This window comes from Aspergillus novofumigatus, assembly GCF_002847465.1.
Source record: "Aspergillus novofumigatus IBT 16806 chromosome Unknown P174scaffold_7, whole genome shotgun sequence".
NCBI lineage: Eukaryota > Fungi > Ascomycota > Eurotiomycetes > Eurotiales > Aspergillaceae > Aspergillus > Aspergillus novofumigatus.
The window spans coordinates 1,353,284-1,379,474 of record NW_020194280.1 but is presented as its reverse complement, the minus strand read 5'-3'; the positions used below and the strand labels follow the sequence as shown (position 1 = coordinate 1,379,474).

General features: G+C 50.4%; 9 protein-coding genes across 9 annotated transcripts; 4 read left to right on the top strand and 5 right to left on the bottom strand.

Annotated features, from left to right (window-relative positions):
- Positions 1–875: 875 nt before the first annotated feature.
- Positions 876–2,815, bottom strand: P174DRAFT_394826 (uncharacterized protein; the record flags this gene model as incomplete). Its single annotated transcript, XM_024823647.1, has 2 exons — positions 876–2,634; positions 2,790–2,815. The coding sequence occupies 2 exons, from the start codon at positions 2,813–2,815 to the stop codon at positions 876–878; spliced, it is 1,785 nt and encodes a 594-aa protein (XP_024679567.1).
- A 1,265-nt stretch (positions 2,816–4,080) lies between these two features.
- P174DRAFT_444726 (J-type chaperone JAC1) lies at positions 4,081–5,088 on the bottom strand. The gene has a single exon (XM_024828161.1). It carries the CDS (start codon positions 5,012–5,014, stop codon positions 4,199–4,201), a length of 816 nt encoding a protein of 271 aa, XP_024679566.1. The 5' UTR covers positions 5,015–5,088; the 3' UTR covers positions 4,081–4,198.
- A 395-nt stretch (positions 5,089–5,483) lies between these two features.
- On the bottom strand, positions 5,484–7,589 carry P174DRAFT_444725 (putative pre-mRNA splicing factor). The gene is made up of 3 exons (XM_024828160.1): positions 7,345–7,589; positions 7,159–7,192; positions 5,484–7,074 (listed from the first exon to the last, which is right to left on the bottom strand). The coding sequence occupies exons 1-3, from the start codon at positions 7,384–7,386 to the stop codon at positions 5,537–5,539; spliced, it is 1,614 nt and encodes a 537-aa protein (XP_024679565.1). The 5' UTR covers positions 7,387–7,589; the 3' UTR covers positions 5,484–5,536.
- A 270-nt stretch (positions 7,590–7,859) lies between these two features.
- ppmA (type 2C protein phosphatase PTC7) lies at positions 7,860–9,907 on the top strand. The gene is made up of 2 exons (XM_024828159.1): positions 7,860–9,129; positions 9,156–9,907. The coding sequence occupies exons 1-2, from the start codon at positions 8,354–8,356 to the stop codon at positions 9,712–9,714; spliced, it is 1,335 nt and encodes a 444-aa protein (XP_024679564.1). The 5' UTR covers positions 7,860–8,353; the 3' UTR covers positions 9,715–9,907.
- A 597-nt stretch (positions 9,908–10,504) lies between these two features.
- P174DRAFT_463125 (PWWP domain protein) lies at positions 10,505–12,674 on the bottom strand (the record flags this gene model as incomplete). Its single annotated transcript, XM_024830221.1, has 6 exons — positions 10,505–11,047; positions 11,098–11,105; positions 11,160–11,394; positions 11,471–11,843; positions 11,903–12,368; positions 12,512–12,674. 6 exons carry the CDS (start codon positions 12,672–12,674, stop codon positions 10,505–10,507), a joined length of 1,788 nt encoding a protein of 595 aa, XP_024679563.1.
- Positions 12,675–14,457: 1,783 nt separating this feature from the next.
- Positions 14,458–15,964, bottom strand: P174DRAFT_463124 (phosphatase PAP2 family protein; the record flags this gene model as incomplete). Its single annotated transcript, XM_024830220.1, has 4 exons — positions 14,458–14,744; positions 14,765–14,875; positions 14,948–15,482; positions 15,578–15,964. The coding sequence occupies 4 exons, from the start codon at positions 15,962–15,964 to the stop codon at positions 14,458–14,460; spliced, it is 1,320 nt and encodes a 439-aa protein (XP_024679562.1).
- A 3,280-nt stretch (positions 15,965–19,244) lies between these two features.
- Positions 19,245–20,551, top strand: P174DRAFT_376611 (phosphosulfolactate synthase; the record flags this gene model as incomplete). The annotated part of the gene is made up of 6 exons (XM_024822702.1): positions 19,245–19,487; positions 19,575–19,612; positions 19,672–19,709; positions 19,762–19,841; positions 19,905–19,987; positions 20,056–20,551. The coding sequence occupies 6 exons, from the start codon at positions 19,245–19,247 to the stop codon at positions 20,549–20,551; spliced, it is 978 nt and encodes a 325-aa protein (XP_024679561.1).
- Positions 20,552–20,963: 412 nt separating this feature from the next.
- Positions 20,964–23,737, top strand: P174DRAFT_444717 (putative C6 transcription factor). The gene has a single exon (XM_024828158.1). The coding sequence runs from the start codon at positions 21,172–21,174 to the stop codon at positions 23,392–23,394; it is 2,223 nt and encodes a 740-aa protein (XP_024679560.1). The 5' UTR covers positions 20,964–21,171; the 3' UTR covers positions 23,395–23,737.
- Positions 23,738–23,914: 177 nt separating this feature from the next.
- P174DRAFT_444716 (PRKCSH domain-containing protein) lies at positions 23,915–25,958 on the top strand. Its single transcript, XM_024828157.1, has 3 exons — positions 23,915–24,348; positions 24,426–25,043; positions 25,070–25,958. The coding sequence occupies exons 1-3, from the start codon at positions 24,232–24,234 to the stop codon at positions 25,865–25,867; spliced, it is 1,533 nt and encodes a 510-aa protein (XP_024679559.1). The 5' UTR covers positions 23,915–24,231; the 3' UTR covers positions 25,868–25,958.
- Positions 25,959–26,191: the final 233 nt, after the last annotated feature.

Sequence of the window (26,191 nt, the reverse complement as noted above, 5' to 3'; positions counted from 1 at the left end):
ATCAAAGGCCCACTGTAGCCACCTCAACTCCCTCATTATCCAGTTCATATCAGGGTATGGTATGAAAATATCAACTACGCCAAGCGTGAATATCCACATATCAGTCTGAAATATGAATCAAGGCCAAGAAACGGGAAGATGGTCCGTCTCCACACACCTTCCGAGTCTCTACGAAGCGAATCCACCTCGATGCCCACAAGGTAGATCTCTCAAACTTATCTGTTATCCAGTAGACAGGCCCGACGACGATGTACAGAAGGTGTGACTGATTTGTAGATTGCAGCAGTGGAGGTTTGGCATGATGCTCTAGCCGTACAGACGTGCTGAATCTAGGACGTGGTTGTACCGTAGCCACGGAGATTACTTGCTACATCCATATAAAATGGTACACTTGTTCTGGCTGCGTATTGAAAACAACATACATTGACGAGATGAGTTAGGAGTGGACAGTTCATCATACTGATCATCATCCAGTCTAGGTCATTATCCAACTCTTCGGTCATGACAAGGTACACAAGGCGTTGAAAGCAATTGGTAGAAAGCGAAGTCGTAGAACAGGATGCACCAAAAATGCTAGTGGAATGGTGATCATCATTTTTGTGGTCAATTTGGACGAAGTGATGCCCCCATGAGACTGTGACAAGACACAAAAAGGGTATGCTCGAATAACAGAAGTCATATTCCATTGCTCGTCGTTCCATACTCCCCTTCCATGCATAGATACGTACTTCAAGCAAGAATACAAGTAGATATACGACTTGATGTAAAGGCCAAGGCCAAATTGAACAAGCCCCAACACGGGACACAAACAAGACGCCTAATAGGATGGACAAAAGACAATTGAGGTGCAAATGAAGCGCAAGTGAAACTTGAATTCACATCATGCGGAAGACCAAGTCCGAGGCTAGTTCGGTTGTCGAATCCAAGAGCGCGCGGAAACCACGGCTGGAAGGTCGATCCGCCATTCGTGGCCTTTTGTCCACTGGTGAAGGGAATGGCGAGCTTACCATACTTTCCATTGGAGGGCAGTATTCTGCAAGCTCTCTCACCTTGCAGGCTGCGTAGTGCACAACGAGTTTGCGAAGCTCGTTGTCGCGAAGCTGGGTGGCCGAGGTTGGCGAAATTGGCTCCAGACGGGTCGTCTTGGTGAAGGTGAAGTGGAGAAGGTCAAGGACCATTCTGGCCTTGGTTGCGGTCAAAGCAGCTCGCTCTTCCTTCCCTTCGCCGTCTTTCGGACCAGGAAAAGCCAGACGCAGCAGATCCGCGTGAAGCTTTCGGAGACACAACTGCGCCAGAGCGGGAATCAAGTATCGTACAGCGAAAACGTACAGCTTGGCGTGGAAGATAAGATACGGGAGATCTGACTTGCTTGGATCCGAGTGTGTCGCCGTTGGGGTGAGAGGCCTTGTCCCATAGGTCGAGGGATGATCAAAATAGTCCAAGCTCACAAACTCATCCCAGAGACCAACTCCAGTTGGGCGGCGCGAAAGATATAGCTGCTTGGCGAAAGAGGTGTCAATGAACGATTTCATCTGGCTTCGGGGAGACACAACCTCTTCGTTGACTTTGTCTTGCTTTTGACTGTCGTGATCAAGTGCCAGCTCCTCATTGAGGGTGTCCTTGACATTGGGAGGCACAGAGGTTGCTTGATCCCAACTCTCAGTATCCGAGGCCAGTACAGCAGCATCAGGGGACTGGTCCGCTCCAGTGGGCTCAGGAACTTCCACAACCTCCGCTACGTCATCTACTTTAGTAGGTTCGGTTACTTGGATCGGATCATCCAGCATTGCAGTAGTCTCGACTGTGAGTTCGTTATCAATCTGGTCATTCGGGTTTCCAGGAGGAGGGGTCGTTGGAGGAGTTAGGTTAGACATTGGTTCCTCTGCCGTGGCACCACCTTGCTGTTTCTTCTTGCCCTTCTTTGGCTTCTTCACTTTCTTGCCCTTCGAGGGCGTGGCGTCCTCGTCGAGCCCCCAGAGAAACCCCTCTTCGGCAGCAGAGGTAGCCAGAGGCTGCTCACTTGGCTCATCGCAGGTTGATGTCAGGTCCTGGGGCGGATCATCTGGTGCCGCAACATCCTCTCCCACGTCGTCGTTGGCATCCTTCACGCTCTCGCCCTCCTTCTGTGGCTGCACCAACTCCTCAGTTGTCCCCTCCCTTTGTGGCTGCGCCGACTCCTCAGTTGTCTCGGCAGACTTCGGGTCCCCACGATCTGGCACGTCCAGGTTCCTGACCGAAAGCTTGGCAGACGGGGGAGGAGATGGTGCCGGGGGAGGAACGGCCGAGGCGAAGGGATTGGGATTCGAGAACATCTCATTGAACGCCGGGTCATTGCTGGCTTCCTCCTTCCCACCTTCGAGAGATCCCGGTGTAGGCACGCTGTAATCGCCCGTATAGGCATACTCGCAAAAGGCCACAAAGGTCTCGACATCCTCGTCCTCTAGAACGGCAATATGATGCTTGGACTCCCTGGTGAGGCCATTGTTCATGAGATGATCGAGTGGTTGGGAGACATGGCGGGCAAGACCCGATTGGATTGTCAATTTGTCATGATTAGGCCCAACAAGGAACGTGAATGGTGATGAATGGACGATGCTGTACCCAGGAGAGTGATTCGAAGAGTCAGTGGCAGCGCTGTCATGGTTGGCATGATGACTTGAATGCTCGTAGCTTTTTTGATCATCGTCTTGTATATATAGGAAGAAATCAAAGTAAAGACCGCAGCACAAGCAGGATGCTGAAAACAGAGATATCCCCTCCAAGTTGACTGATGAAGATGCTCGACTCACCTGCTCCAGTCTGGAGACGACTCCATTGAGGATACTATCCCGGAAACTCCCTCCGCTTTTTCTTGCAACAAATGGACAATGCGATCTCACCAAGACAAAGGTGCGAGTAAGAACAGAGCAAACGCAATTGTCCGCAATGCCCCTCGCTCTGAATGCACAGCAATAAATACTAACAGCCCGAAACAGTCATCGTTGACTCTTCAAAATTCGAAGCAGAGTCCACGCGAGCTGTGAAGTTTCTGACCCTGCGCCCTCCTATCCTTGCCCTCTGCAGCCTCATTTTCGTCTATCTAAACTAAAAAGAGAGGCTACAAGCGCGGAAACCGACCCAGATGGGTCAAGTTAGTCTGCTACGTGTGCATTCACGACGGGATTTAGGGCGGTTTGACCGCCAACTTCTATTCTCCAACGGTGCCAGCAGCAACAACTCCCTCATAAACTATTCACCCTTATCAGGGCAGCTGGCCGATGGGCCACTGCCAGATACCATGAACCGCTCTGTCTTGGAGCCATACCTTGCCATTGATAAACATTGACATGGCGAAATTCGCGGGGATAGCTCAACATCCGCGACCCGTTTCAGACGCTGTGCAGGTAGGCTAGCTGTTCGTCTCACCCCATTCTCGAGAACGACTATTAGTGCTACTGGACAACGCAGCGGGTACCATGCCAAACTACGGATGGAGACTGTAACACGCGCAAGTCACGCGGGCAATAGATAGTTGCAGGCTTGCAGCGCTTTTCTTCCTTTTGATCCTAGAGGGGGGTGGAAGTGACCAAGCAACATCGTTTGAGAGTGCTTTGAGTAGCATTAGTCTGGTCAGTTAGCGGTGACTCCTGCGTCGGGGCTGCCAATGCCAATTTCCTCCAATGGGTTAGGTTGTTGCCCGATGAGTGCTGTAATTGCTGTTCGTCCCAGGGAATTGATGACCCAATTGCGGGTCGTTTCGTGGACGGAGTTAGTTTGATACGTCATAGAATCATGAGCAAGAGAAGGAAATTATTGACTGTTATGGTAGTATATGCTAGAAGTGCTGTGAAGTTCCCAAACTGGCTGGGTGCGTTCTCATCTGGCGGTGAGATTGGTGAACTTCGATTACCGCTTCAGATCGTCAGAATATGGCTGGGTTTGCTACGAGCCTCGGTCTGATTAGTCTCGAGTCTGGTGGGGAATACTTGATCGACTAGACAGTGCAGCTCGTTGAAAGATATTCAAAGTCAGACCCTGTTCTCAGATCAACATGAGAAAACAAGGTGCATTGACAACAAGCCGTGTATGTCTTGCAATTGGGTGGCATGTCTCAGTCATGCTACATATCAAATTAATATAGTTTTTGCTCCATATGTAGTCTTAAGCTTTGGATCTAAGATCAAGAGACAGAGGCATAATGCACTTCCAGAATCCGTAATCAATGAATCAGGCGAATCTCCGTCGTGCCCGGCTCCCACTCCCGTAAGCCTTCACCGACACTGTACCAGAACCGCAACCGCACACACTCCTGACGCGCAGCCTCGATATCCCGCCGTTCAAAGGCTTGCGCCAAGCTCTTCACACACGCCGCCACCCGCGTGTCATTCTCCTTCTTCAGCGCAGCAATGGTTCCCTCAGCCTCCGGCCCTGCACCGACTTCCTCAATCGTCTCCTGAACCTCCATGACCTCCATCAGTGTCTCCGGGTCGAGCGCATGCTGGGTCGCTCCGTCCTCCGCCGTCACATCAATGCCATGCATCTCGCGCAGAAGATACTGCGCCCGTTGCAGAGGGTCCGCTAGAGTCCGATACGCTTCGTTAATCCGGGCGGACAGCGCCTCCGCCCGCTGCTTCGCCGGCCCTGGCGGGAACTTGTCCGGGTGTATCACATTCTGCAGGCGGAGGAATTCGCGTTTCAAATCGCTCAGAGGGATATCAAATGATGAAGCGGGAGGTGGCCCTGCCGGTAAGGTCTCGCGGAAAATGGTATAGTGGTTTGTAAGGTCTGGGAGGTTGCTATCCTGATTGCTCGTCTCGGTAGCTGTTGTAGTTGAAGAGGTAGAGGCAAGTCGACGGATTGGCAACGTCAGACCGGGACATCGCGCAGTTTGAGCAGCCCAGGCTCTCGGTCTTAGTTGGCAGAAAATACAGGCACCTGTTGAGAATAGCGAGCGCCGGGCCTCCGTTCGTGACGGGGGAACTGCGGAGAGCAGCGATCGCTGTGCCAGCCGCTGCATGCGAAATGATGTCGCCATCTTTTCCTTGAGAAGGTACGTCTGTTGCGCAGCCTATGCTTAGATCAAGAATGGTAGAACAGGTTTTCCTCTTCCATCTGGGGATTTGTTCCGCTGGCTTTCTCGGCCAAGCAATAAATAATGATGATAACCAACCACGTGCCGCTTAGTCAACAATCGGCGATTGATCGCCCATTACGTCATTCATATTGAAAACGCATTGTAAGGCTTCATAATCGATGCACATTCTCTACGGAGTAGTATCCAATCCGATGTATACTTTCTGAGGATGTACGTACAGGGGGAAGCCAAAGTCGGTCGACGCATAAGCTGGAACAATTAGATATCCAAGTCTGTGGAAATGGTAATAGCCTATTCTTCGAGTAACCGGAATCTCCAGATGGAGCATTAGCTTCTAATTGAGCCAGCTCCGACACAGACCCTACTAGGCAGCGTAAGGATTTATTGTAGGTATATGAGTCCGCAAGCGTAAATATGGCCACACTGTCGATTGTACTCATTTAGTCTTGATAAGTGCTATATTCACTCTATGCCCCAGAGCTTCACAGTCCGATCGTGCCCGCAACTGGCAATCCACTGGGCATCATCACTAATGTCTGTACTGAGGACATTGCCTGCATGACCGCTTAAGGACTTGACCAAAGACCAATCATCCGCGCTGAAGATATTGACGTTCTTGTCGAATCCACTGCTCACAAAGAATGTGCCTGACTTCTTTGGTTGAACGGGGGTTGCTGGCGTTGACTGTTCACTCGTCGTGAGCGTCGGTTTGCTGTCAATGTCCATTCGCCCGTTGCTTTCAGTGGACGGCAGATAAGATGCAGCCGACTCAGTGCCCTTGTACCACCGTACATCCGACACGACACTCTTATGTGCGCCGATCCCACCAATATTGCGCACTTGTCGGAGGTCCCAACACTTGATCCAGCCATCACCCGAACCTGACAAGACACGGTATCCGTCTACACCCCAGTCGAGACCGTAAATTTCTCGGACATGTCCCTCAAGGATCATCACCGTGCGGCCCGTCCGCAGATCCCAGATTCGACCAATGCTGTCCAGACCGCCGCTAGCCAGCAGAGAACCGTCATTGTTAAATGCCACTGTATAAACCTCTCGTGAATGACCCTCCTGAAGAAGGAGTTCGACTGTTGTCTCGACGTCCCACAAGCGCCACGTCGTGTCGAATGAAGCGGAGGCGACGTACCGCCCCGAAGGATGAAATTCTGTCCGGCATACACGGCCGATGTGGCCTGACAGTGTAGCTAGTGGTGTATCTTTATCCAGTGACCACAGCGCCACGTTGCCCTCGCCGCCGCCGGAGACAAGGTTGACACTCGACTCGGACACATTCGACGAGGGAAGCGTTGCACCGGGGAACCACGCCAATCCACCGACACGATCAGTATGTCCATTGAGATTTGACTTCTCCTCCAGATTCGGTACGGTGAGTAAGCGGATACCACCACCCCAATTGCCCGCAGCGATCGTCTTTCCGTCTGGCGCAAAGCGGCAAATGCTCACAGGGCGATCGCCCGCAATCTGCGACCCGTAGAGGTCAAACCCTTGCAACTTCTCTTTGATCGCTTTGCGGTGTTTGATATGTGTTCTCAATGGGATTGTAGATTCCTCTCGTAAGCGCTCTACTCGTGCTTTCGCTCGGGGTAGGGAATAGCGGGCGATTGCTTTTCGGGCGTTGAGTAGCTCCTGCGAACCTTCTGTGTAGAATTCTTCCTGTTGTTCTGCTTCCTCTTCCGCCTCTTCAGCTTCCTCGGTCGTACCTCGCATCGATATATCGCCTTCCGCCGCCGCCGCTTCCTGCCTCTCGGCCAGATCGGTCAGAAGCTCACGCAGTCGGTCTCTCCGGTCAACGGGGCCTTCTCCGAAAAGAGTGATCGGTTCTCCGAGCTCTCGCAGTCGTGCGCGCACACGGTTATCATCTGTCGGAACCGCCATGGCGGCTGCTCGTCGCTTGCGCTCGAATTGGGAGAGAATGGCAGATGCTCGTTCAGCGGGTATGCCCGCTGCAGCAGAGGGAATATCATAGTCGCGGTCGACGGCTGCGATTGACATGGAAGAGTCAGCTAAAGAACTGAATACTTGGGTCGCAATCCAAAGTCAAATCGAGGGAAGCTATTACTTACGAATATTTGCCAGATCAACGCCCATTTCCGTATCCTAGTCAACCCAAAGATCATTGGTCGTCAGTGGAAGGATTTCTGAAGAGAGCCTTTTGACTTCATAATGTGAACATAGGTAGATCAATCTGCATGCAGAACCCTATATGGATCGAGCAGATGAGGGCCAGAGAAAGAGAGAAATCTTCGTACCTCGGACTCCTCCACGTACGCCTGTCTTGAAGGGTGCATCATCTTGGGGACTGGAGCTTGAGACAAAACTGGATTCAGAAGGATGACTCGGTTATTAGGTCGTCGTTTCGCCTAGAATATAATCGCCGAGACTAGCAAAGATTTTCTGATGGATATCTATCAGTCTGAAGAGGCACCAGTTGCTCTTATGGTGACACCGCAGTACTAGTGGAGGCCAGGAAGAAAACGCGGAGGAGACGTTATCCAGGATATTTTCCACAGTCCGTATAAGGGCGGATTGACTGTTCTGTCACCACCACAGGTCGTTCTTCCTGGAGAATCTTTCTACAGTACTCGGCTTCACTTGTGCATTCTATGCTTGCAAAAAGCTCAGTTCTTCATTATTATTCTGCAAAGTTCCTCTCCTAAGCTGAGCCAGTTCATCGAGAATGAGCCACATCCAGGTCGCTACGTGTATGTCGAATTTCTCCTGCACCGACTATCTAATTCCCCTCTCATTAATCAGTTGCTGTAAGCTAACAGCTACGTCTGCAAGTGTCCGTACCGAAGTCATCTCACCAAAGGCCATCTCGGCGTCAAAATCCCTTATCTTTTTTCCCATGAGGCGGTCGATGACGCCAGGCGGTCGGCGATCCCGTCTTATTGTTTCCATCAGTCATGGAAGGGAAATTTCAGCAAGAATGATTATCCACGATCTTCTCATAACCTCTGGCTGATCCAGTGATCGGCCCAGTGGCTTTCTATCCAGCGAAAAGTCTCCAATTGCATGGACAAAGCGTAGAGCACTTCATTGTTGCTCCCTCAGTTACCTCCTACCGTTTACTACTGTCAGTCCGGATCAAAGCGGTTGATCCGTGACGGTCGGCAGCTTGTTTGGTATCATCGCCAAGCGTTTTTCACCGTTCATCAAATGGTCCAGCAGACAATATCGTTGTACAGAAGTATTTTGCTGGAGGGTCTTGGTATTCTGAGGGACAGGGCCCTCCGGTGACGATCCTGCTCTTTGCCGATGATCCCGCTGGCTTCCTCCGGTAGAGCCTGCAGTTTAGCCTGCAGTAGCCTACAACCCGTCGCAAGAGGCAGATCGCTCTCTTTTGCGACATCTAGCACAATATGGTCTCGATACTTACCGGACTATCTCTCCTCCCTTAGAAGCCAGCGACTATCTCCATCCTACCTCCCACGATCTTCGCGAAGGACTTTTCATGCAACGTCATCGTTCAGTCTCGATGCTTCGCGCATCTCCTACCGTGTGGCGGCCTCGTCCTCTCCCAAGAACCGCCGTTTCCACCCTCCCACCAATTTCCACAATTTCCGACCCGAGCTTCACGATGCCATCGGCGTTGTCACAGAAGAAATTGACGCAGTCACCAGGCGCAAGAGGAGGCCAGATAGTGGGGAAGATGCTTTCTTTGTGAGCAGAGTTGGAAGTCAAGACTCCGGGGCCATCGCCTTCGCAGTCGCGGACGGAGTTGGAGGCTGGGTGGAGTCAAAGGTCGACCCAGCGAACTTCTCTCACGCTCTGTGCCGCTATATGGCGCTAGAGGCGCTATCTTGGGACTCGTCGACCGACAAATTGCGGGCTAAGAACCTGCTTCAGTCAGGATACGACCAGCTGGTGGCGGACAAGTCGGTTCGGGCTGGTGGGAGTACTGCATCGGTCGGGGTGGGCTTAGAAGACGGTCAGGTCGAGTTGGCCAATCTAGGTGACTCGGGCTCGATGCTCCTCCGTCTTGCGGCTGTGCATCATTATTCGGTCCCACAGACTCACGGCTTCAACACACCGTATCAACTGAGCATTATCCCCCGAGAATGCGTGCTCAGGCCTCCATATTCGGCGGCTCTTTCTTGGAGGACTCACCGCGCGATGCAGCCGTCACAAACCTTCATATGCAGCACGGCGATGTGCTCATGCTAGCGACCGATGGGGTCTATGATAACCTGAACAATCAAGACATCCTGAAGCTCATCACAAGCCGGATGATTCTGACCGGGGCATGGACCGCCACGCCCGATTTGGGAATCAAGGTATCGGATGATCTCGGAGCCCTGACGGGCCCTGACGGCCTCGCTTCTCTACTTCCCTGGCCATCCTCGTCTTCCAAGCCGTCAGCGGCCGACCCTTCCACATCGGGCAATGTCGCGCCATCCAGCCAAATCCTTCACCACCATACGCTACAGTCTCTACTCGCCTCCACAGTCGCCGGCGAAGCCAAACGGGCCAGCATGGATTCCCGACGGGACGGCCCATTCGCCAAAGAAGCCCAGCGCTATTATCCCGGCGACTGGTACAGGGGCGGAAAGGTGGACGACATCTGCGTTTTGATCATTGTGGCTGTTGAAGAGGGTCGAGGTCATGAATCTCGCTAGACTTCCGAGTTTGATCTGCGTTTTGGCGCTGTAGTTATGTATAGACCCTGCTGAGTCTACCAGAGCCGGAAATGGGTGTCACTTGTGCAGATAGTTTCGGAAGGGCTGTATCATATGATGTTATCTGCCCATACAGCATCTAGTATAATAGAATAGGATACCATATATTATCACGTTATCAATCTAGACACAATGCTCGATGTGAATTTCATACGAATAACTTTGTATTGTGCAAGGACTAAATCTCAACCCAAAACAAGAAGCTCGCGAAACTAAATTAACATTCTGAGAGACGTAATCAAAGGAAAGAGACCCGACAAACCCCAGTCGCATCGAAAGCATTGCAGAAAACTTCCAAGATACAGAGAAGCTGCGAGGCCTGCTTATTCTCTTCCTCATCTTGTTTAAATGCACTTGATACCCTTTCACGGTTCTGTCATCGTGCCACACAGCATTGCTTTCAATCCATAGTATCCGGTTCCATTTGCAGACTTGCCACCGTCACTGACCTGTGAAATATGAAAGATAGACATGGGATAGACAGACACAATAATAAGGGACAAGACACCCTTCGTAAGAAAAAGAGTTCAAAGGCTTTTGAGTAGTCAAATCTCCACTCATCGATCGGCGGCGGAAAAGGGACATGGGAGATATCAGTGGGAATTCCAGCCAGACAGAAAATGAGCAGGAATGCCAAAACTGAAGTAACGGGCGCATTATTGTAAGCGTAAGAGGTACAAGAGAAGAGAGAAATCAGTGAACGCATACGGACAACCATGTGTGCCTATGTTCACGCTGCTGCTTCAACAGCTTTCTCTTCTGCCTTCTCTTCCGCCGGTTTCTCCTCGGTCGTCTTCTCCTCGGTCACATCGGCACTTGTGGCCTCTTCAGTCTTGGGAGCTTCTTTCTCGGAAGCTTCCTTGGCTGGTTCAGGAGCTTCTGCCTTCTCCAAAGCAGCGTCAGCATCAGCCATTGACTCATCCTGTGGTTCCACTGAATCTTGCTTGGCTGCCTTGATCTCTTCTTCCTCCTTCTCGCCTTCAGTTTCAGTCTTTGCCGGCGTTTCAACGCTGTCCTCCTTGTGAGCTCCATTAGCCTTTGGCTCGGCCGGTGTCGTCGTGGTGTCGGCATCGAGCACATTCTTCCACTTGGACAAGATGTTGATAGCACGGCGACGGAACTGGAACTCCTCATCTCGAGGGATAGAGTTGAGCTTCACAATCATTTTGAGAACCTTGTTGATTTTGGTCGCACGGATGATCGAGACCTCAAGATCATCAGCCACCCTCTCAAGTCTAGTAAAGTAGCTAGACATGGTAGTCATCTCCTCCTCCTTGGGGGTTGATCACGCGAAATGAAGCCCTTCTGGAGTCTGTGGCGAACAAACAGGACTGTCTTCAAGTTAGTCTGGGGTCATGACGGATCTTCGGATAGGTCGACCGTACCTTCTTTCTGTTTTCTTTCCTTGGCTTCCCCTTGGTCGACTTGCTTTTCTGGCTCCTTCGGCGCAGCGCCAGCGTCCTCCTCACCCTCGTCACTGACGGCACCTTTGCCAGCCTTCTTGCTGCTGGCTGTCTGTTTAGCCTTGCTGGCGCCAGTGGCCTTCTTCTCAGCCTCGTTTGTTGGGGTCTTGGGGGTTGTCAACTTCAACTTGGTGGCAGTCTTGGGTGTTTTAGCAGGCTAGAACACAAGAAAAGGCATGTTAGTCCGGCGACCGTGTAAAAGTGACAATGAGTATTGGGAAGTCATAATTCACCTTTTCGGCTTCGCCATCAGTTTCTGCGTCCTTCTTACGCTTCTTCGAGCTCTTCGCCTTCTTGGGCTCGTCCGCATCTTCCATGTCAATATCCTCCAGGTCATCAACAATGTCCATGCTCTTCCGCTTGTTCTTCTTGGCTTCCCTTTCAGCCTTGGCCGCTTCCTTGGCGGCCTGCTGGGCTTCCTGCTCTTCCAACTCCTGCTGCAATGCGCGCTGATGATCAGCCAGCAGCTCCTTAAAGTATTGCAAGTCGTGACCTTCCGCGGCTACGGCATAAGCAGCAAGGAGTTGTTTCGATTTGCCCTTCTCTGGTACGTCTTTGCAGGAGGCGGGATCGAGCGGAGTCAGGTCTGTGTTGGGAATCCACGCGCTGATTTCTCCATTAGCCGCCAACTCCATGGGGATAGACAAGTTCAACATGGCACTTACAATTCGTTTGTTTCGAGGAACATCACAGGGAAAGTTCTCTCATGAGCTCTCTTGCCTCCGTCTGCATAGTCTTCTCTATAGGTGCCATCGGCCCGCATAGCGGTCACTGGACGCGTGCTCAGTAGAGTTTGAGGAAGAATTTCCTCATCACAGATGATAGACGGCCAGGGAGGGAAGCTCCGCAGGCGCGCGAGATAGTACTCGCCAGGCTTCGCGTGCAAATTTGTCATGCGAGCTTGCGACTTCTTCCGGCTGAGCTTGGATTTATGTTCGGGGACACCGCTAGTGGACTTGCGCCTCGAGCCTCCAGACTTCTTGGAAGATGTAGCTCCTTGAGCCTCGGACTCTGCAGGCGCCGCGGCGGTCGCTTCCGGTTCCTTCGCGTCAGCAGCCTCTCCAGGTGCCTTGGACTCTTCAGCCGGAGCATCAGTCGATTCTTTTTTCTCTTCAGATACGCTAGCATCGCCTGATAGACAGTAAAAGCATAATTAGCGATTCAAGTCTCAGATGAAAAGCGAAACTGAGGGACACCTTGCCCCTTCCCAGAAAAAGAAAAAAAAATCTGGGGGAAGAGTGCAGGTCACAACAATGGTACTGAGAAATTCTTACCGGATGGCTTTTCCTGGGTGCCATTGACCTTCTCTGTTTCTTGCTCCTTGGACGTCTCTGGGGCTGATTCCACGGGCGCAGTTTTGGCCTCAGCAGAAGGAGCGCGCTCGACAGGCGCCTCGCCAGCTTCGGTCCTGGAGACAGCAGGGGTGTCCTCGGCCATGGTGCGCGACAAAGCTCAATTAAATTCAGAGCAACAGTGAACTGCAATGCGGTTGAAGGAAGCCGAGGGTTTCAGTGAAGGAGGTGGTGGAAGGATGAAGATGGTTTGAGCTGGGAGATGTGGTGGAGAAGGTCGCGACGCCGGGAGGCGGGAAGGCCGAACAACGCGTGCGCTTGGGGGAAAAGGGAGTCTGCCAATCCACAAATGACGCAACGGAGGAGCTCAACACAACAACGGTCGAGATCAAAAGATCGAGTATAACAACAGCCTCCAGATAAGTTCTGGTCTGCTGTTCGTATTGTAGTATGTTAGAAAGTCGTAGGCTAGCCCACAGGACGAAATCTAACCAGACAGGCCACCAGGTTGCGTAATGACAAGCCCGACCGGGAGATACGAAATCAGCCTGGTGCGAATCTCTCCGTTATGGATGATTCGGGGACCTTCTCAGATCAATAGTCTGAGGTAGTTGATGGATGATCAGGACGCAAGAAAGAAACGACGCGGCTTGAACAACACTTTGACTGTTGATGATCGCCTAGCGTTTATCTCCGAAACACGGAGAAGCGTAGTAACTGATGGATCGCAGCAGAAGAACCACAAGAGCCTTCTGTCCAAATTGCGATGACACTCTCTCTGCGCGTAGTATCGATTGTCGCAAAGAAATGGGCAATAGCCGCATATGCCTCAAGGCAGATAAACGCTCCTCTCGCCGAAGTCAGCTGTGATTAGCTGAAGACAGGGCACGACGCGACCAAATGTATGATAGCGATAGTTTCAGCGCAGCTACAGTCGCCCAGCCGGTCGATATCGTTAGCAAGAGCAACTACTGCGCAGAAGAAGAGCATAATGACTGACCTTGTTGACGCTATAGACCCAAATTCGCTCAAGGCGCCAAGAGCCGAGTATACGGGGTTTGCGTGTGAAGCACGAAAACTTGAAAGTACAGAGACGCTTGGTTATTCACGGACCAAATACACTTCTATGATTCAAAAATCTCCTAGGTTTGCGAGTAGCAACAAGGAAATCAGTGAAGGGTAGTGCTGGGAGGAAAGGAATATCGATGATGGGGCACCTGAAGAGAGGCGGCTCGATGGAAAATGACGGCACCCCGCGAATCTTCACGCTGTTTCAAGTAACACTGGAAATGAATCAACATCATTTACTCCGTATTTGCTGATCTCTTCAGGCTCCTCTATTATGGCTCTACGGGCTTGCATAGAGATAATAAGGTTGAATAGCCTATTCATTTGGTCTTGTCATTTGCCTTCCTTAGACGTTGGTTCAACATCCAGTATTATTAACAAGCTGCGTAGCTCGCTGGTAGCCATTCATAGGTATACAATATTCAGCCATGCAATATCACGCTGTTGGTTTTTCCGGGCTTCCGTTGCCTTCCACTGGCATACAAGCAGCACCATTTCAGCTACCGTGCCAGATGGTTCGTATCGAGCTCGATTGATGATTAGGATATTATAAGTATGAAATGCCACTGTGCTGGGGCAGGAGCAGGGTATTCATAGGATGAGAAGTCCTAGTTCGCCTTCTATATGTACACATTTCATGTGATGTAATGATATCATGGAGAAAAGATACAGTCGTTATTAGTCCTTTCCCGAGTGTCATAAGTCGCGTTGTGATCATAGGTGAAAGGGCAGGCTTCGTGGAACAATAAACCAAAACGAGGTCTGTAGAACCCCACAGCAATAATAGATAAAGGATAGAGAAGGATATCTTAACGTTCGGTTCCAAAGTGGGCGTCCGACAGGACGCGTCAGAGAGCAGTTCATCGGTAAAGAGCAGGATAAGTCGGTACTTCGTCATCGTCCCAGTAGTCGACACGGTCCGTCGCTGTGGGCTCTGGTTTATGGATGCGAACTAGCCAGAGGAAATAGTCCTCCAACGGCAGAAGATTCAATAAGATGCCATTGAACCGCCATCCTAGGACGCAGACGACCGTCCCTGCAACAGCATCGAGAATGAAGTGGTTGGCCGTGGCGATGATTGCGACTAATATAATGAACGGATAGAGAAATCCGACCAACAAGCAGGCTAAACGGGCCATGACGGGAGCTGGAATCCCAGCGTGCGACCCAACAAGCGCGAGCGAACAGCAGGCCGGCGTTGGTGTGGCGGCAATGGGATAGTCATGATTGTAAGCCCAATCATCAGGGAATATCCAAAGTGCAACGAGGGCATGGCAGCTGTCGACAAGACTCCAGTTAACACCCGAAGAGAAGAACTTAAAAGCGCAATACAGAATGACCAATGCTTACCGTATTGATTACAGAACCGATTCTCAGTCCAGACGCTACCAGCACCATTAACACCATGCACAGTATCGACAAAGCCGTAGCTACGTCCTAGCTCTCCGTCGGGGCCTTTCACATTCTTGTCACTGAGGAGGCGAGGGGGCATGCAGGGCCAGAGGGTGAAGACCACGAAAGCGAGGAGATTGCAAACAGCGAGGGTACGGCGCCGGGCTTGATAAAGCAGCGGGCCAGCAGGGGATCCTTTCGCTGCACCCAAGGGCTTTCCAATCTGCGATTCATCGACTCGGTTTCGCGTCGTGGTGTAGTAGTAGAGCCAAACGAGGAAGGCGATAGTGCCTGGAATATGTATGAAGGAGTACACCCAGTTGATCACGGACATCAGCTGACTGTGCCGAAGGAAAAATCGCTGAATTGAGACCTCCCAGAAGATGCGCATGCTTTTCTCTATTTGGATGATCTGAAGAGCGTGCTTCCTTGCTACATCAACGGTTCCTTCTTGCAGGGTGACCGCGGTGAATGCACGGCCCAGTTGATATGTCTAGAGTTTGACGTGTAAGCATATTGTTTTCTTTTTTTTTATCCCTTCTCAAGCAGAAAAGAGATTTGTTGACAATATAGAGAACCAGGACATACCCAGTAAACTAAGGCCCAATACCAGCACTCAACCAGAAACGGGAACTTCCGGAGCAAGCGACTGAGAAGACGGTCTTGAAAGACGGCAGTATCTGGTGATTTGACCTCAAAAGTGTATGAGAGGATCCGAATCTGGCGTTTGCGCCATCGAGCGTCGTCGAGTGGTACCAGTGTTGGTGACGGGGATCGCGAATTCAGCAGAGCATCCTTTGCCGTTGGCGACGATAAACCCGACTCCAGCGAGTCTGGAGAACAAGCACGTGTAGACGTGCTGGATCTACGAACTCTGCGCACAGAAGAGAAAGCTGCGGTAGACCGATTTATCCAAGTCCCTCCGAAGAGCAGGACAATTACGACCAGAGGCTCTAGGATAGCCCCAGCTCCCATGTTGACAAAGAGCCTTCGAGGCGAGACAGGAGATAGCCAGGGAGAAGAATAAGGGTACTCAAGGAAGGGGGAGGAGGATGTCGATACCAAGAAATGGAATCGCTAAAGATAAGAGTATGTATGTATGTAGGTAGGTAGGTCACACCCAGAAGAATCCAGGCACTGGGACACTAAATGCCACGGATTATAGGAAATTTGAGACTACTGTAGGACGGAATTGTGCGCTGGAAACTTGGAAAGGAACGACGACATCATTCACATAGGAAGAGCTAGACGGCTAGAGGCGCACGCGAGCATTAGCTAGGTAGATAGGCCAAGCAAGCGTGTTGAATACCTGGTTTCCTGGAGTTGACAAAGGAGACTAGTGAAACAATGAGTGAATAAGTACCCCGTAGTGAGACCTGAGAAAGGGAGATAAATGGTCACATCTTCTAGATGGTGAGCTGGGAGAGGGGAATCCAGGTGGTAAGGGATTTCCAAGCATCATGAATCAATGGATGAACTTGAATGCATGACAAAACAACCCATCCTCGCATTGGTAGCTTGGTCAATCAAGGTTGAGGAAGGCTCGGATGGGTCCAGCATAACACTTGCCCCTCTTGGTTATTCGCACGCGGGCACCTTCCGAAAGCTCCAGTTTCTTTCAGCCCAAGGCGGAAAATCGTAGATCATTTTTAATTCTGCTAAGGTGCATGCATGCTACAGGGTATAATACAGAATATATCATAGCAATCCAGAGTAATTGAGAGCATCTACTCTTTTTTTTTACCAGTTTTTCTTCCTCTTTGAGCCCCTTGAGACTTATTAGAGGGAGCCATGTACAAAGGATAGCTACCTAGGAACTATGGGAGGTCCCGTGTACCGTGTACCAAAGCAAGGAGTGGCAATGTACATCCGGAGCAACCGGGTATTAGGACCCATGCAACGTCAGGGAGCATTCATAATATTTGTGCGCTAAGGTCCTTCTCAGTATGCAATGATGATTTAGAATCTACCTTTCTAGTCTACACGAGGTCAACTAGGTGTCCCATGCTGTTTTAATTATCAGTCATTATATTCTACTACTTTGTGCTTTGCCATCATATGTATCTACTGTCCTATCTAGTTCAAAATTCGATGTTTGTCACAATGTCAGTTAAAGTTTACTTGCCAGACACGAAAATGCCAAGACAGTATGGAGGGCCAAGCGGAAACCATGGAAAGCCCAAGAACAGCCCTATCAGAATCTGGGCCTCGGAGTCCGGAACCCTTACTCATGGAGTCATGGTCTGATCGTGTTGTGGGTTCTGGAGAATTTTGAATATTCTCGAAAAATGAGTACCTCTCTTATTCAGTAAATCTTGCCCTTCGCCTGAAAAGTCTTTCTTTCCGGTTGTACCTGTGGCCTTTACCGCCAATCAGCTGTAGTAGTCCATACGGTCATACAAGTCTATTCCTACAAGGTAGCTTTGTCTTAGTAGATTCGGCACTTGTGCCACGTCACATGAGTCTACGTAGGTTACAGTAGGTAGCTACAGTAAACTTGGCCCGTGCGGCGAGGCTGCAACCAATGATAAGGTGCACATAAGGTTTATCCCTTCAGCTCGTCCATTATTAAGGCAATATTATTATTCAGGTATCCTATAGATAGATAAGTCAGGCAAGCCACAGAGATTTATGCACAACCATATGACTGGAGGTCAACCATGATCATCATCGCTGTTGTGTACTCCAGGCCTGCCATCCGGAAGAGGAAACCCAGTACAGGTCATACATGCGAGAAGAGTTTGGTATGCCTCTCTATCAGGATCAGTGATACCCCGCCTCTAGAATAAGAGAGAATTGGTCAAGAGACACTATCAAGGCACGAACTGTCCATACCTGTGTTTTCGTCATAACAAGAATTATTCATTAGCGGCTTCGGAAAACGAGCGTCACCGAGTCGGCGCATGAGATATCCGACTTCCGAAACTACGTAGAAATCTAAGACTCGCCCCTGGCTGGATGGAGCTCCTGGTATTGAATGAATCACTAGTCGATAGGTTGAGGAGGCACCCCTGTTGTCAACAAGAGTTTACCTGGAGGATAGCACGTCTGCGGATAACCAGGAGACCAACCAGTGTGGACGGCGGGCCGCAGGGCTTCGAAGTGTCCATGAAGCTTCTAAGTTCCAAACTATGTAGGTCAATCATATACTGAATTTTGTAACTCGACGGCCAATGTTGCCTGATTAACTCAGACTTGTGAGTTCAGCCTTCCACTAATCGATTGGATCTACCATTGTCAGTTATGATGGAGATCTGAGACTTGTTAGCGGGTCTTTTCTGCATTGTTTTTCTTTAATGTTCCTCTACCCTTTGGGTACGGCATACATCTTCTATTCAGATTATATTCTTTTTTGAGACTTGACGGAAAATAGGATCTGAGGGGTGTTAAATAGGTGATAAACTAACCTACAATACTATATCCCTGTTGCGTCATACTGAAGGGAATTTGGAGAAGCAAGCGGGGTATTAATTTATATCTCGAACTGCGGAGTATCAACGGAAGAGGGACTGAAGTGTTTCTCTCTCAAATGGACCATGTCCTCAAATGTAGCTTATGCGGTAAGGGGATAGTATGCTGCTTTTCCATACCATATATTCATTGCGCACATAAGTAAAACTGTTGCTATATTTCTTTAAATGGGCGCCAATGGTGACCATTCAGTTCCATGCTGGCGACAGGATATCAGATTAGATAAGTCACATCAACCCCCACGCTCATCTTGCTTCATGTGGCAAGGGACAGTGGAGGATGCACGCTATTATGGACAACAGCCAAGAATATGGGACCTCAAATCGCGCGTCGATCAAACTATAGGGGAGTCGAGCATAAAACCCCTTAGTCAAATACACCTATAAAATACACCTATTGTCTCTGATAGTTGGAGCCCTGTACTATCAGCATGGATGTTGTAACCTCCTGAGTAGGAGTGAGCTGAAACAATGTACATCCAAGCTGGCTATTGTCTTCAGGATAAATGACGTCACAGCCCTCAGGACTGTCGCCATCTTGACTTCATGGTGCTATGCGAGGAGACAGTCTGGACATTCCGCATTTGAGTTACATCTGTTTGACGTCAAACAACTCACCCCGCAGCAACGGGAACTGCTTAGGGCCATACTACCCTTAACGAGCAGCAGCTATCTCGATTCATATGCCATGTGAATACCAGAACCAAAGGAAGACTCGAGACGCCAAAGTATAACGTGAAATTTCAACATTGTCTCATTCAAATTAAGGCAGGGAAACGGAGATGATGCTGGCATCCACACCTCGCGTTGCTACGACCTCGAACTATATCGCTGGGCCTGTCCCGCGACAGAAAATCAGACTCGCGGCAACTGGGTTATCAAGATATTTTGCGACATCATATCAAGCACAAAAGCAACTGACATTGCTCCAAGACAAACACCATGGATTTGGGTTTGCACGATCAAACCCTAGGCCTCCCAAGCCTAGGAGCAAAGGGGTCACGGAGATCAGAGGTCCATACTATACGGTATGCGCTTTCGGGAACGCAGACAAACCGGAACGAGCATAGTGCAGTGCAAGAATTTCAGAGCTAATATAAGCGGTATCATTCTAGGTGATGGGAAAGCGGTACTTAGCCGATGTGTTAGAAACGTAAGCATCGAAAGAGCCGCCAAGGGATTCGCAACACAGGCATTGATGCTCTTTTTCAGAATGGGTACCCATGTAGATGGTCTGAAATTCGCAGGAGGTACGCATCACCGAAGTGTACCACCTTTTGAGCTCGACTGATTGAGATTCAGGCTCTTTCTCTCTCTTCCAGGAGAAGCCCTTGAGAGAACTGATAGACCTCGCCCACGACTACGGTGTTTATGTTTCAACTGTAGGTTTTGTCCAATCGCAGAAACCAGGAAATTAGCATCTAACCGGGGTCCACTGATCATAGGGGGGATGGGCCGAGCATCTTCTCACACATCCCGACGCCAATACTGTCTTTGATAAGTACCTCAAGAAATGCAAGGATCTCGGGTTCGTTTAAGCACGTCGAGGCTCTGCCTCTCGTACCATTTGCCCGATTCGAGACTAACGCATTGAAGATTCGATGTTATTGAACTCTCATCTGGCTTCTTATCTTTCCCAGAAGATGACTGGCTTCGCCTGGTTGACAAGGTCCACGCGTACAAGCTGAAGGCAAAGCCAGAGCTCGGCATTCAATTTGGTGCTGGTGGTGATACACCTGCTTCTGGCCTTGAGGCTATTGGGACTTCCGACCCGGGAAAGCTCGTTAACATGGGGCGTAAATTCCTCGACGCGGGTGTCGAACGCTTAATGATCGAGTCTGAAGGCATAACAGAAAACGTGCAGTCATGGCGGACTGATGTTGTGTCCACAATAATGAAGGAATTGCCGTCTGAGCGGGTCATGTTTGAGGCGGCAGATCCTAAGGTGTTTAACTGGTATATCAGGGAGTTCGGCATCGACGTCAACTTGTTCGTCGACCATAGTCAGATTGTCCAACTGTCATGCCTGCGACAGGGCATTTGGGGCACAGCTGACACTTGGGGTAAAGTGGTATCATTTCGGTCAGATTAAACGGGCGAGGATCATATGGAATACCAATATATATTCAAAAACCACGCCATGTACATTAGGCGTCTTCACACGGCGCATCTGAAAATAGACGGGGAGATCTGAAAGATCGCATTCCATACCTTATGGTAGCTATCATCTGTATAGCTGTAGTTCTTCGATGGAGGCCTGAAGAATACGCGATAGAATCGACATATAAGAGAAATATTTGTGTTTTTCAGACCTATATTTGAGGTCCAGAACCTTTCATTTATTGCCCAATTGAAAGGTCCGAGGCTTGGTGACTTTTGAGGAAAGGCTCGTGTAAGTGGCAGTTTAGTAAGCAGCTGTCTCCGCAGTGCCAATCCTGGGGGATCGGATCGTCCTATAACTTGACAGCTACAATTCTACTCTTCTTCTTCTCTCTCGGGGAAGCATTCTGACTGCCGCACTAATCATGGGTTTGCCCTCCGAGAAATGATTTCCTGAGCACTTGATAGCCAGTCTGGGTCCTGGCATTCCTTCCGCCTCGCAATCCACCATCTCAGCGAGACAGACCCCCGCGTCTTGGCACCGACGTTCCATGCATCCATGAATATTCCCGTGGCCCGACCACTTGCGCGAAGACGCTACAATTTCAAGCCATGCCTCGGGCTAGTACAGCTCCTGGCGCACGGCTCCGATGCCGGAGAGCTTGCGACAGCTGTAAACGGAGAAAGCAGAAATGTAACGGAGAACAGCCGTGTACGATTTGCATACAGCGTCGCAAGGAAGCGGAATGCAACTTCTCCGATAAACCGGCCCGCTTACTGAATGCTAATGCTCCCAAGGAGACTATGCTTCTTAGCGAGCACATGATACCGACTCCGCAGAGGCAAACGGCCATGGATCGCTTGCTGAACGCCCTAGAGGATCATAGCGCAGACTTGGAGCAACAAACAACGGATGACAAGGATGGGACGGCGCCTGTACCCAAGGTCGCCAGGCTCCTTCGTGATGGGCAAGGAAAATTCATGTACATTGGCGACTCTGCGAGCTTGTCGTTCCTGCAAAGTGTACGTCGTATCGTCTCTTTGTCAATCGGGCGATGCGAGTTCACAGAGGATACGTCACGGCACTCCATGCTTGAGGCTTTTCAGAGTAGTTCGGCTACCCAAACAGGACCGTTATCTGCGCCGCCGAGTAACGACGAGGCGCAACGACTCGCTCGTCAATATGTCCTTGCTACCAGTCCACTACTGGATCTATTCGATCTCGATGAGTTCTATCCGCGGCTCGCCAACTGGGTTGGTAATCCGACTGGCGACGAAGATACTGTCAGCTCGATCTTCTACCTTGTTCTCGCCATAGGAGTTCAGGTTTCGGAGATCAATCAGGATCTCGCCGAACAGTACTTCGTCAGTGGCCGCCAGCTAGCATTTTCCGCTTTCACCGAAACCCCCAGCCTCTACACGATCCAATCTTACGTCTTGATCTCAATGTATATGCTTGGTGCGTGTCGTCGCAATGGCGCGTTCATGAACTTGGGAATCGCCTTACGGGCCGCATATGCCGTTGGCATTCATCGAAGGGATGCGAATGCCCTATTCTGCACACGTGAGCGTCGGGCTCGGGAGCGGGTTTGGAAAAGCTTACGGATGATGGATCTGTTCCTCAGCGCTTCCTTAGGGCGTCCTCCGGCGACCTCGGATTTTGATTATGATATACGTGATCAGGCGACGATTGCAGGGGAGCAACAGCGACCCGAACCAGAAGCGCAGCTATCCCTATGCGTGATTGCATTGTGCCGTATCTTTGATCGCATCCTAACGGAAGTCTACATGAGACAAGTCGTCTCGATCAATGTTGCGGAAACGATCTCAAATCAGCACCGCGCTTGGGTCCGGAACCTGCCCACCTTTCTCAGCGGCCAGACGGAGCGGTTGAGTTCAAAAAATCTTGAGAGTATGCTGGCTGCGGCTCATGTATTCGGCGCATATTACTGGTCAATCATCCTGTTAACTCGGCCGTTCTTCATATTTCGTGTGTCTCAATACGTCAGAAGTAAGAGTGATCCGGGTATCAGCTCCAACGATCCGAGAGCCGGTGCCTCTCGCATCGCTCTTTTCTCTGACGCTTGTGTTTACTCTGCTCTACGCTGTCTCAACATTGTGGACGATTTGTCTCGATTTGAAGCTCTGCCTCGGAGGCTACCTTTCCTGATCAATTCAGTATTCAACTCGGCCGTCGTGTTGGGAGCCGCGTTCTTTGCTGAGTATGACAATCTTCTCCCGCTCGAGGAAGGTTTCGACAAGTCCGAAAAGTTCCTGGGACTATTTGTACCGCATGATCCGCACGCCTGTCGTTTTTACCAGATCATCAAATACCTGCGAGGCGCGGTGGCCGAATATGTTCGCAGTCGAAACCGTCAGTGGATGGAACGCCGCAGCAAACAGGTCGACCAGCTGTTTGGTCAGGTAGGGCCTACAAGAGAACCATCAGCCTCCGACAACAATGTGGTTGTAAGTCGCAGTGGCGAGCAGTCAGCCTCGTCTCCCTTATCTCCCGAAAAGCTCGCCACAGGCTCGCTTTCTGCACAAGGGCCGGAACACATCACCTCCACAGGTCAATCGGAGAATGACATTTGGAATACCCTGTGTGGTCCTCAGGGAGCGGGTGCTCTGCCGTACGATAGTACTATATCTACTCTGACAACAACAGGAATACCCATTGGTTGTTCACCGGGAGGAACCCTCACAACCGCTCAGCCGGGAATGGGAACGGATGCTGGAGGGCAAACACCCTTGTCCGATGTGTTATTCTCAGAGAACGGCCTTCTCTACATGGCAGAAGATCTCTCCGTTTTTGGCCTCTGGGGAGAGACTTGATGATGCGCTGCACTTGGTCAGTCAATGCGAAGGTATCAAGCTCCAGTCCTTCGGACTTCACCTGCTATACGTTCTCCTGGCCACGCCGATGACTTGTCCATTTCTCAAGACTCTGTATGATACGAACATAGTTTGCGCATGCTTCACTGTACCTCTTCGTCCACGTGTTTCTTTCTCATTTCTCACCATATCTGGGAGGATATCTGTCTACTCTGAGAAATACCCTGGTTGCGTTGTTTGGCGTTTGAATGGAGTTCGGTCGACTATGTCTCTCATCATCGAAGCATTCTTTAGATAGGCATCTCTATGCTTTCGAATCCGCATTTATTGGTTACTGCCAGGTGGTAGCGAATCGTACGATTGTAATTATAAAGTATCAAGTACCTGGAGAATGGTATCACTTCCAAGATAGTCAAATAATATTTTACGCCCTAGTGGAAATCAAATATTGATTCCATTGTGTTCCTCTCTTTTCCTTCCTTCGCATCCCTGAATCGTTCGTCGGCTGATGACCTAAGAAGTCCTTATCCACGTGTCGATAAGGACAGAATGCGGATCTCCGCCGATAATACCAGATCAATGATGTTGTTTACAGCTGTCATGTTCTGCAGCTACAGCTTCTAATGACATACCTCTGCATCCCGAGATTTGATACCTATATGCTTCTATAATCATGAGAACAAATTGCCGGCTTTCGCTTCATTGACCCCGGCACCCCCACAGAAGGCAGTAACCTTACGAGCTTCCCACCAGAACTTCCAGCAGAGAGGGGACTCCTTGTCTGTCATCACGATCCATTGGTATCTAGTTACTGCTATCGGTCTAAAACACGAAGTCATGGTCCGACGTATACAGTCTCTTACCCCGTTGCTGGTTCTGGCTTGTGCCGGTTCCGGCGCATGGGCCAGCAAGAAGGCGTTCAACATACACGATGATCTACTTGCGTATCCTCAAGTATGCTGCAGTTGTTCCGCTTTTTTGGCTTCTGCATGAAACGAACGGGCAATTGTGCTAATGGTATCTGCTTGTAGTTCCAAGTCTTCTTCCCTGATGAATACATTCTTGATACGCGAGCAAGGGAGTTATTGCAGAATCAACAAGAGAGCTCTTCGACTTCCGCTGATAAGACATTCGCCGAAGGCAATGATGCGCAAGTATATCTGGGAGGCCGAAAAGATAAATCCGAAGACGATGATAAAGAGGCGCTAGAAGGACCTGGGTTCACATACGAGGAGATGCTCCTTGACGGACAGCGATATCTCTGTTCCATTCCGCAAGTCGACAACGAAGACAAAAACCAGACGAACGGAGCGGAAAGCACCAGTAAAGAGGACGAGCAGCGAGAAATTGCACGCGCAACGGACCGTGGCCTGGAGCTTCTGCGCGAGATGGAAGGCAAATGCATGTACTACATATCCGGATGGTGGTCATACTCATTCTGCTACAAGAAGCAAATCAAGCAGTTCCATGCACTACCGTCCGGCCCAGGCGTGCCCAACTACCCGCCGATAGAAGACTCTGCGACCCATGCTTTCGTGCTGGGCAGGTTTCCCAATAGCGGCGACGAGGATTTGGAGGGGGATGCGGAGCACAAAAAGACCACTACAGATGTCGCCGAGCTGCAGACTAAAGGCGGGTCGCGGTACCTAGTGCAGCGGCTGGGGGCGGAACCAAGTGCGACTTGACAGGCAAAGACCGGAAGATCGAAGTGCAGTTCCACTGCCATCCGCAATCCACAGATCGGATCGGTTGGATCAAGGAGCTTACTACTTGCTCATATCTGATGGTGATCTACACTCCGCGCCTGTGCAATGATGTCGCATTTCTGCCGCCTCAGCAGGACGAGGCGCACGCAATCGAATGCCGGGAGATTCTTTCCGAGGAGGAGGTCCCCGATTGGGAAGCAAGTCGGGAATATCAATTGGCTCAACAACTCGTCGAATCTGCGATTACATCCGAGTTTCCTGTTGTCGGGGATATCGAGGTCGGGGCGCACAAATGGGTGGGATCGGAGGGCAAGCAGATTGAGAAGGGTCGAGTGGCATCCATTGGAGAAGAGAAGATCGAGGTGGTTGCCAAGCGCCAAAACGGAAAGATCACTAGGTTGTCCAAGGAGGAGTTGAAGAAATATGGCCTTGATCCTGAGAAGATTGAGACGCTGAAAAGCCGCCTAGAGGAGGCTGCCAAGGGCAAGGACTGGACACTAGAGATTGTCGAGTCTAACGGCGAGCGTGGCTTAGTCGGAACTATCGACCCCGACGACGGTGAGAAAAAAGATCAGGCTGCACAGGGGTCTACATCGCAGCCGGCACAGGAAACTACGGCTGACAAGGCGGAATCAAATGCAGAGACAGGGGAGGAAAAGAAGAAGGCAGACGAGAAAATAGACCATCAGGAGCCAGAAGAATCAGGGCCGACCACTAATGATGCCGACGACGGCAGCGAGGAAATCTTCTTCAAGGATGAGCTTTAGCGGGGTTGGTTGATATATAATTCTGTCTTGAACTTGTACATTTCGTTAGTATTATCAAGCCTCAGCTACAATTTGAGATACCATTTCCTCACGTTTCTGAAATATTTTGCTGGATTCAGTTTGAGGATCAGGGGCCTGCGTATAATTGGAGCGGCAACTGGCTCAAGACACTCCGACATAGAGATAGTTAAGAAATGACGTAGGGGTCCTTCCTGTCCTCAGACAAATAAGCACGAGGGGATTCATCCGTTTTGACCTGATCATCGCTTGTGGTTGACGCCAGGAACGGCTGCCCAAAGCCCCAGCGTGAAAGCGTCTAGCACA

What these genes read in the sequence shown, in the direction of transcription:
- P174DRAFT_444726 (XM_024828161.1), bottom strand. Translation starts at nt 5,014, where the DNA reads ATGGCGACATCATTTCGCATGCAGCGGCTGGCACAGCGATCGCTGCTC.
- P174DRAFT_444725 (XM_024828160.1), bottom strand. Translation starts at nt 7,386, where the DNA reads ATGATGCACCCTTCAAGACAGGCGTACGTGGAGGAGTCCGAG. An exon ending in CGTACGTGGAGGAGTCCGAG is followed by an intron (nt 7,193 to 7,344) that starts GTACGAAGATTT and finishes TGGGTTGACTAG; the next exon opens with GATACGGAAATGGGCGTTGA. An exon ending in CGTTGATCTGGCAAATATTC is followed by an intron (nt 7,075 to 7,158) that starts GTAAGTAATAGC and finishes TGTCAATCGCAG; the next exon opens with CCGTCGACCGCGACTATGAT.
- ppmA (XM_024828159.1), top strand. Translation starts at nt 8,354, where the DNA reads ATGATCCCGCTGGCTTCCTCCGGTAGAGCCTGCAGTTTAGCCTGCAGT. An exon ending in ACTCACGGCTTCAACACACC is followed by an intron (nt 9,130 to 9,155) that starts GTATCAACTGAG and finishes TTATCCCCCGAG; the next exon opens with AATGCGTGCTCAGGCCTCCA.
- P174DRAFT_444717 (XM_024828158.1), top strand. Translation starts at nt 21,172, where the DNA reads ATGCCTCGGGCTAGTACAGCTCCTGGCGCACGGCTCCGATGCCGGAGA.
- P174DRAFT_444716 (XM_024828157.1), top strand. Translation starts at nt 24,232, where the DNA reads ATGGTCCGACGTATACAGTCTCTTACCCCGTTGCTGGTTCTGGCTTGT. An exon ending in ATCTACTTGCGTATCCTCAA is followed by an intron (nt 24,349 to 24,425) that starts GTATGCTGCAGT and finishes ATCTGCTTGTAG; the next exon opens with TTCCAAGTCTTCTTCCCTGA. An exon ending in AAGGCGGGTCGCGGTACCTA is followed by an intron (nt 25,044 to 25,069) that starts GTGCAGCGGCTG and finishes GGCGGAACCAAG; the next exon opens with TGCGACTTGACAGGCAAAGA.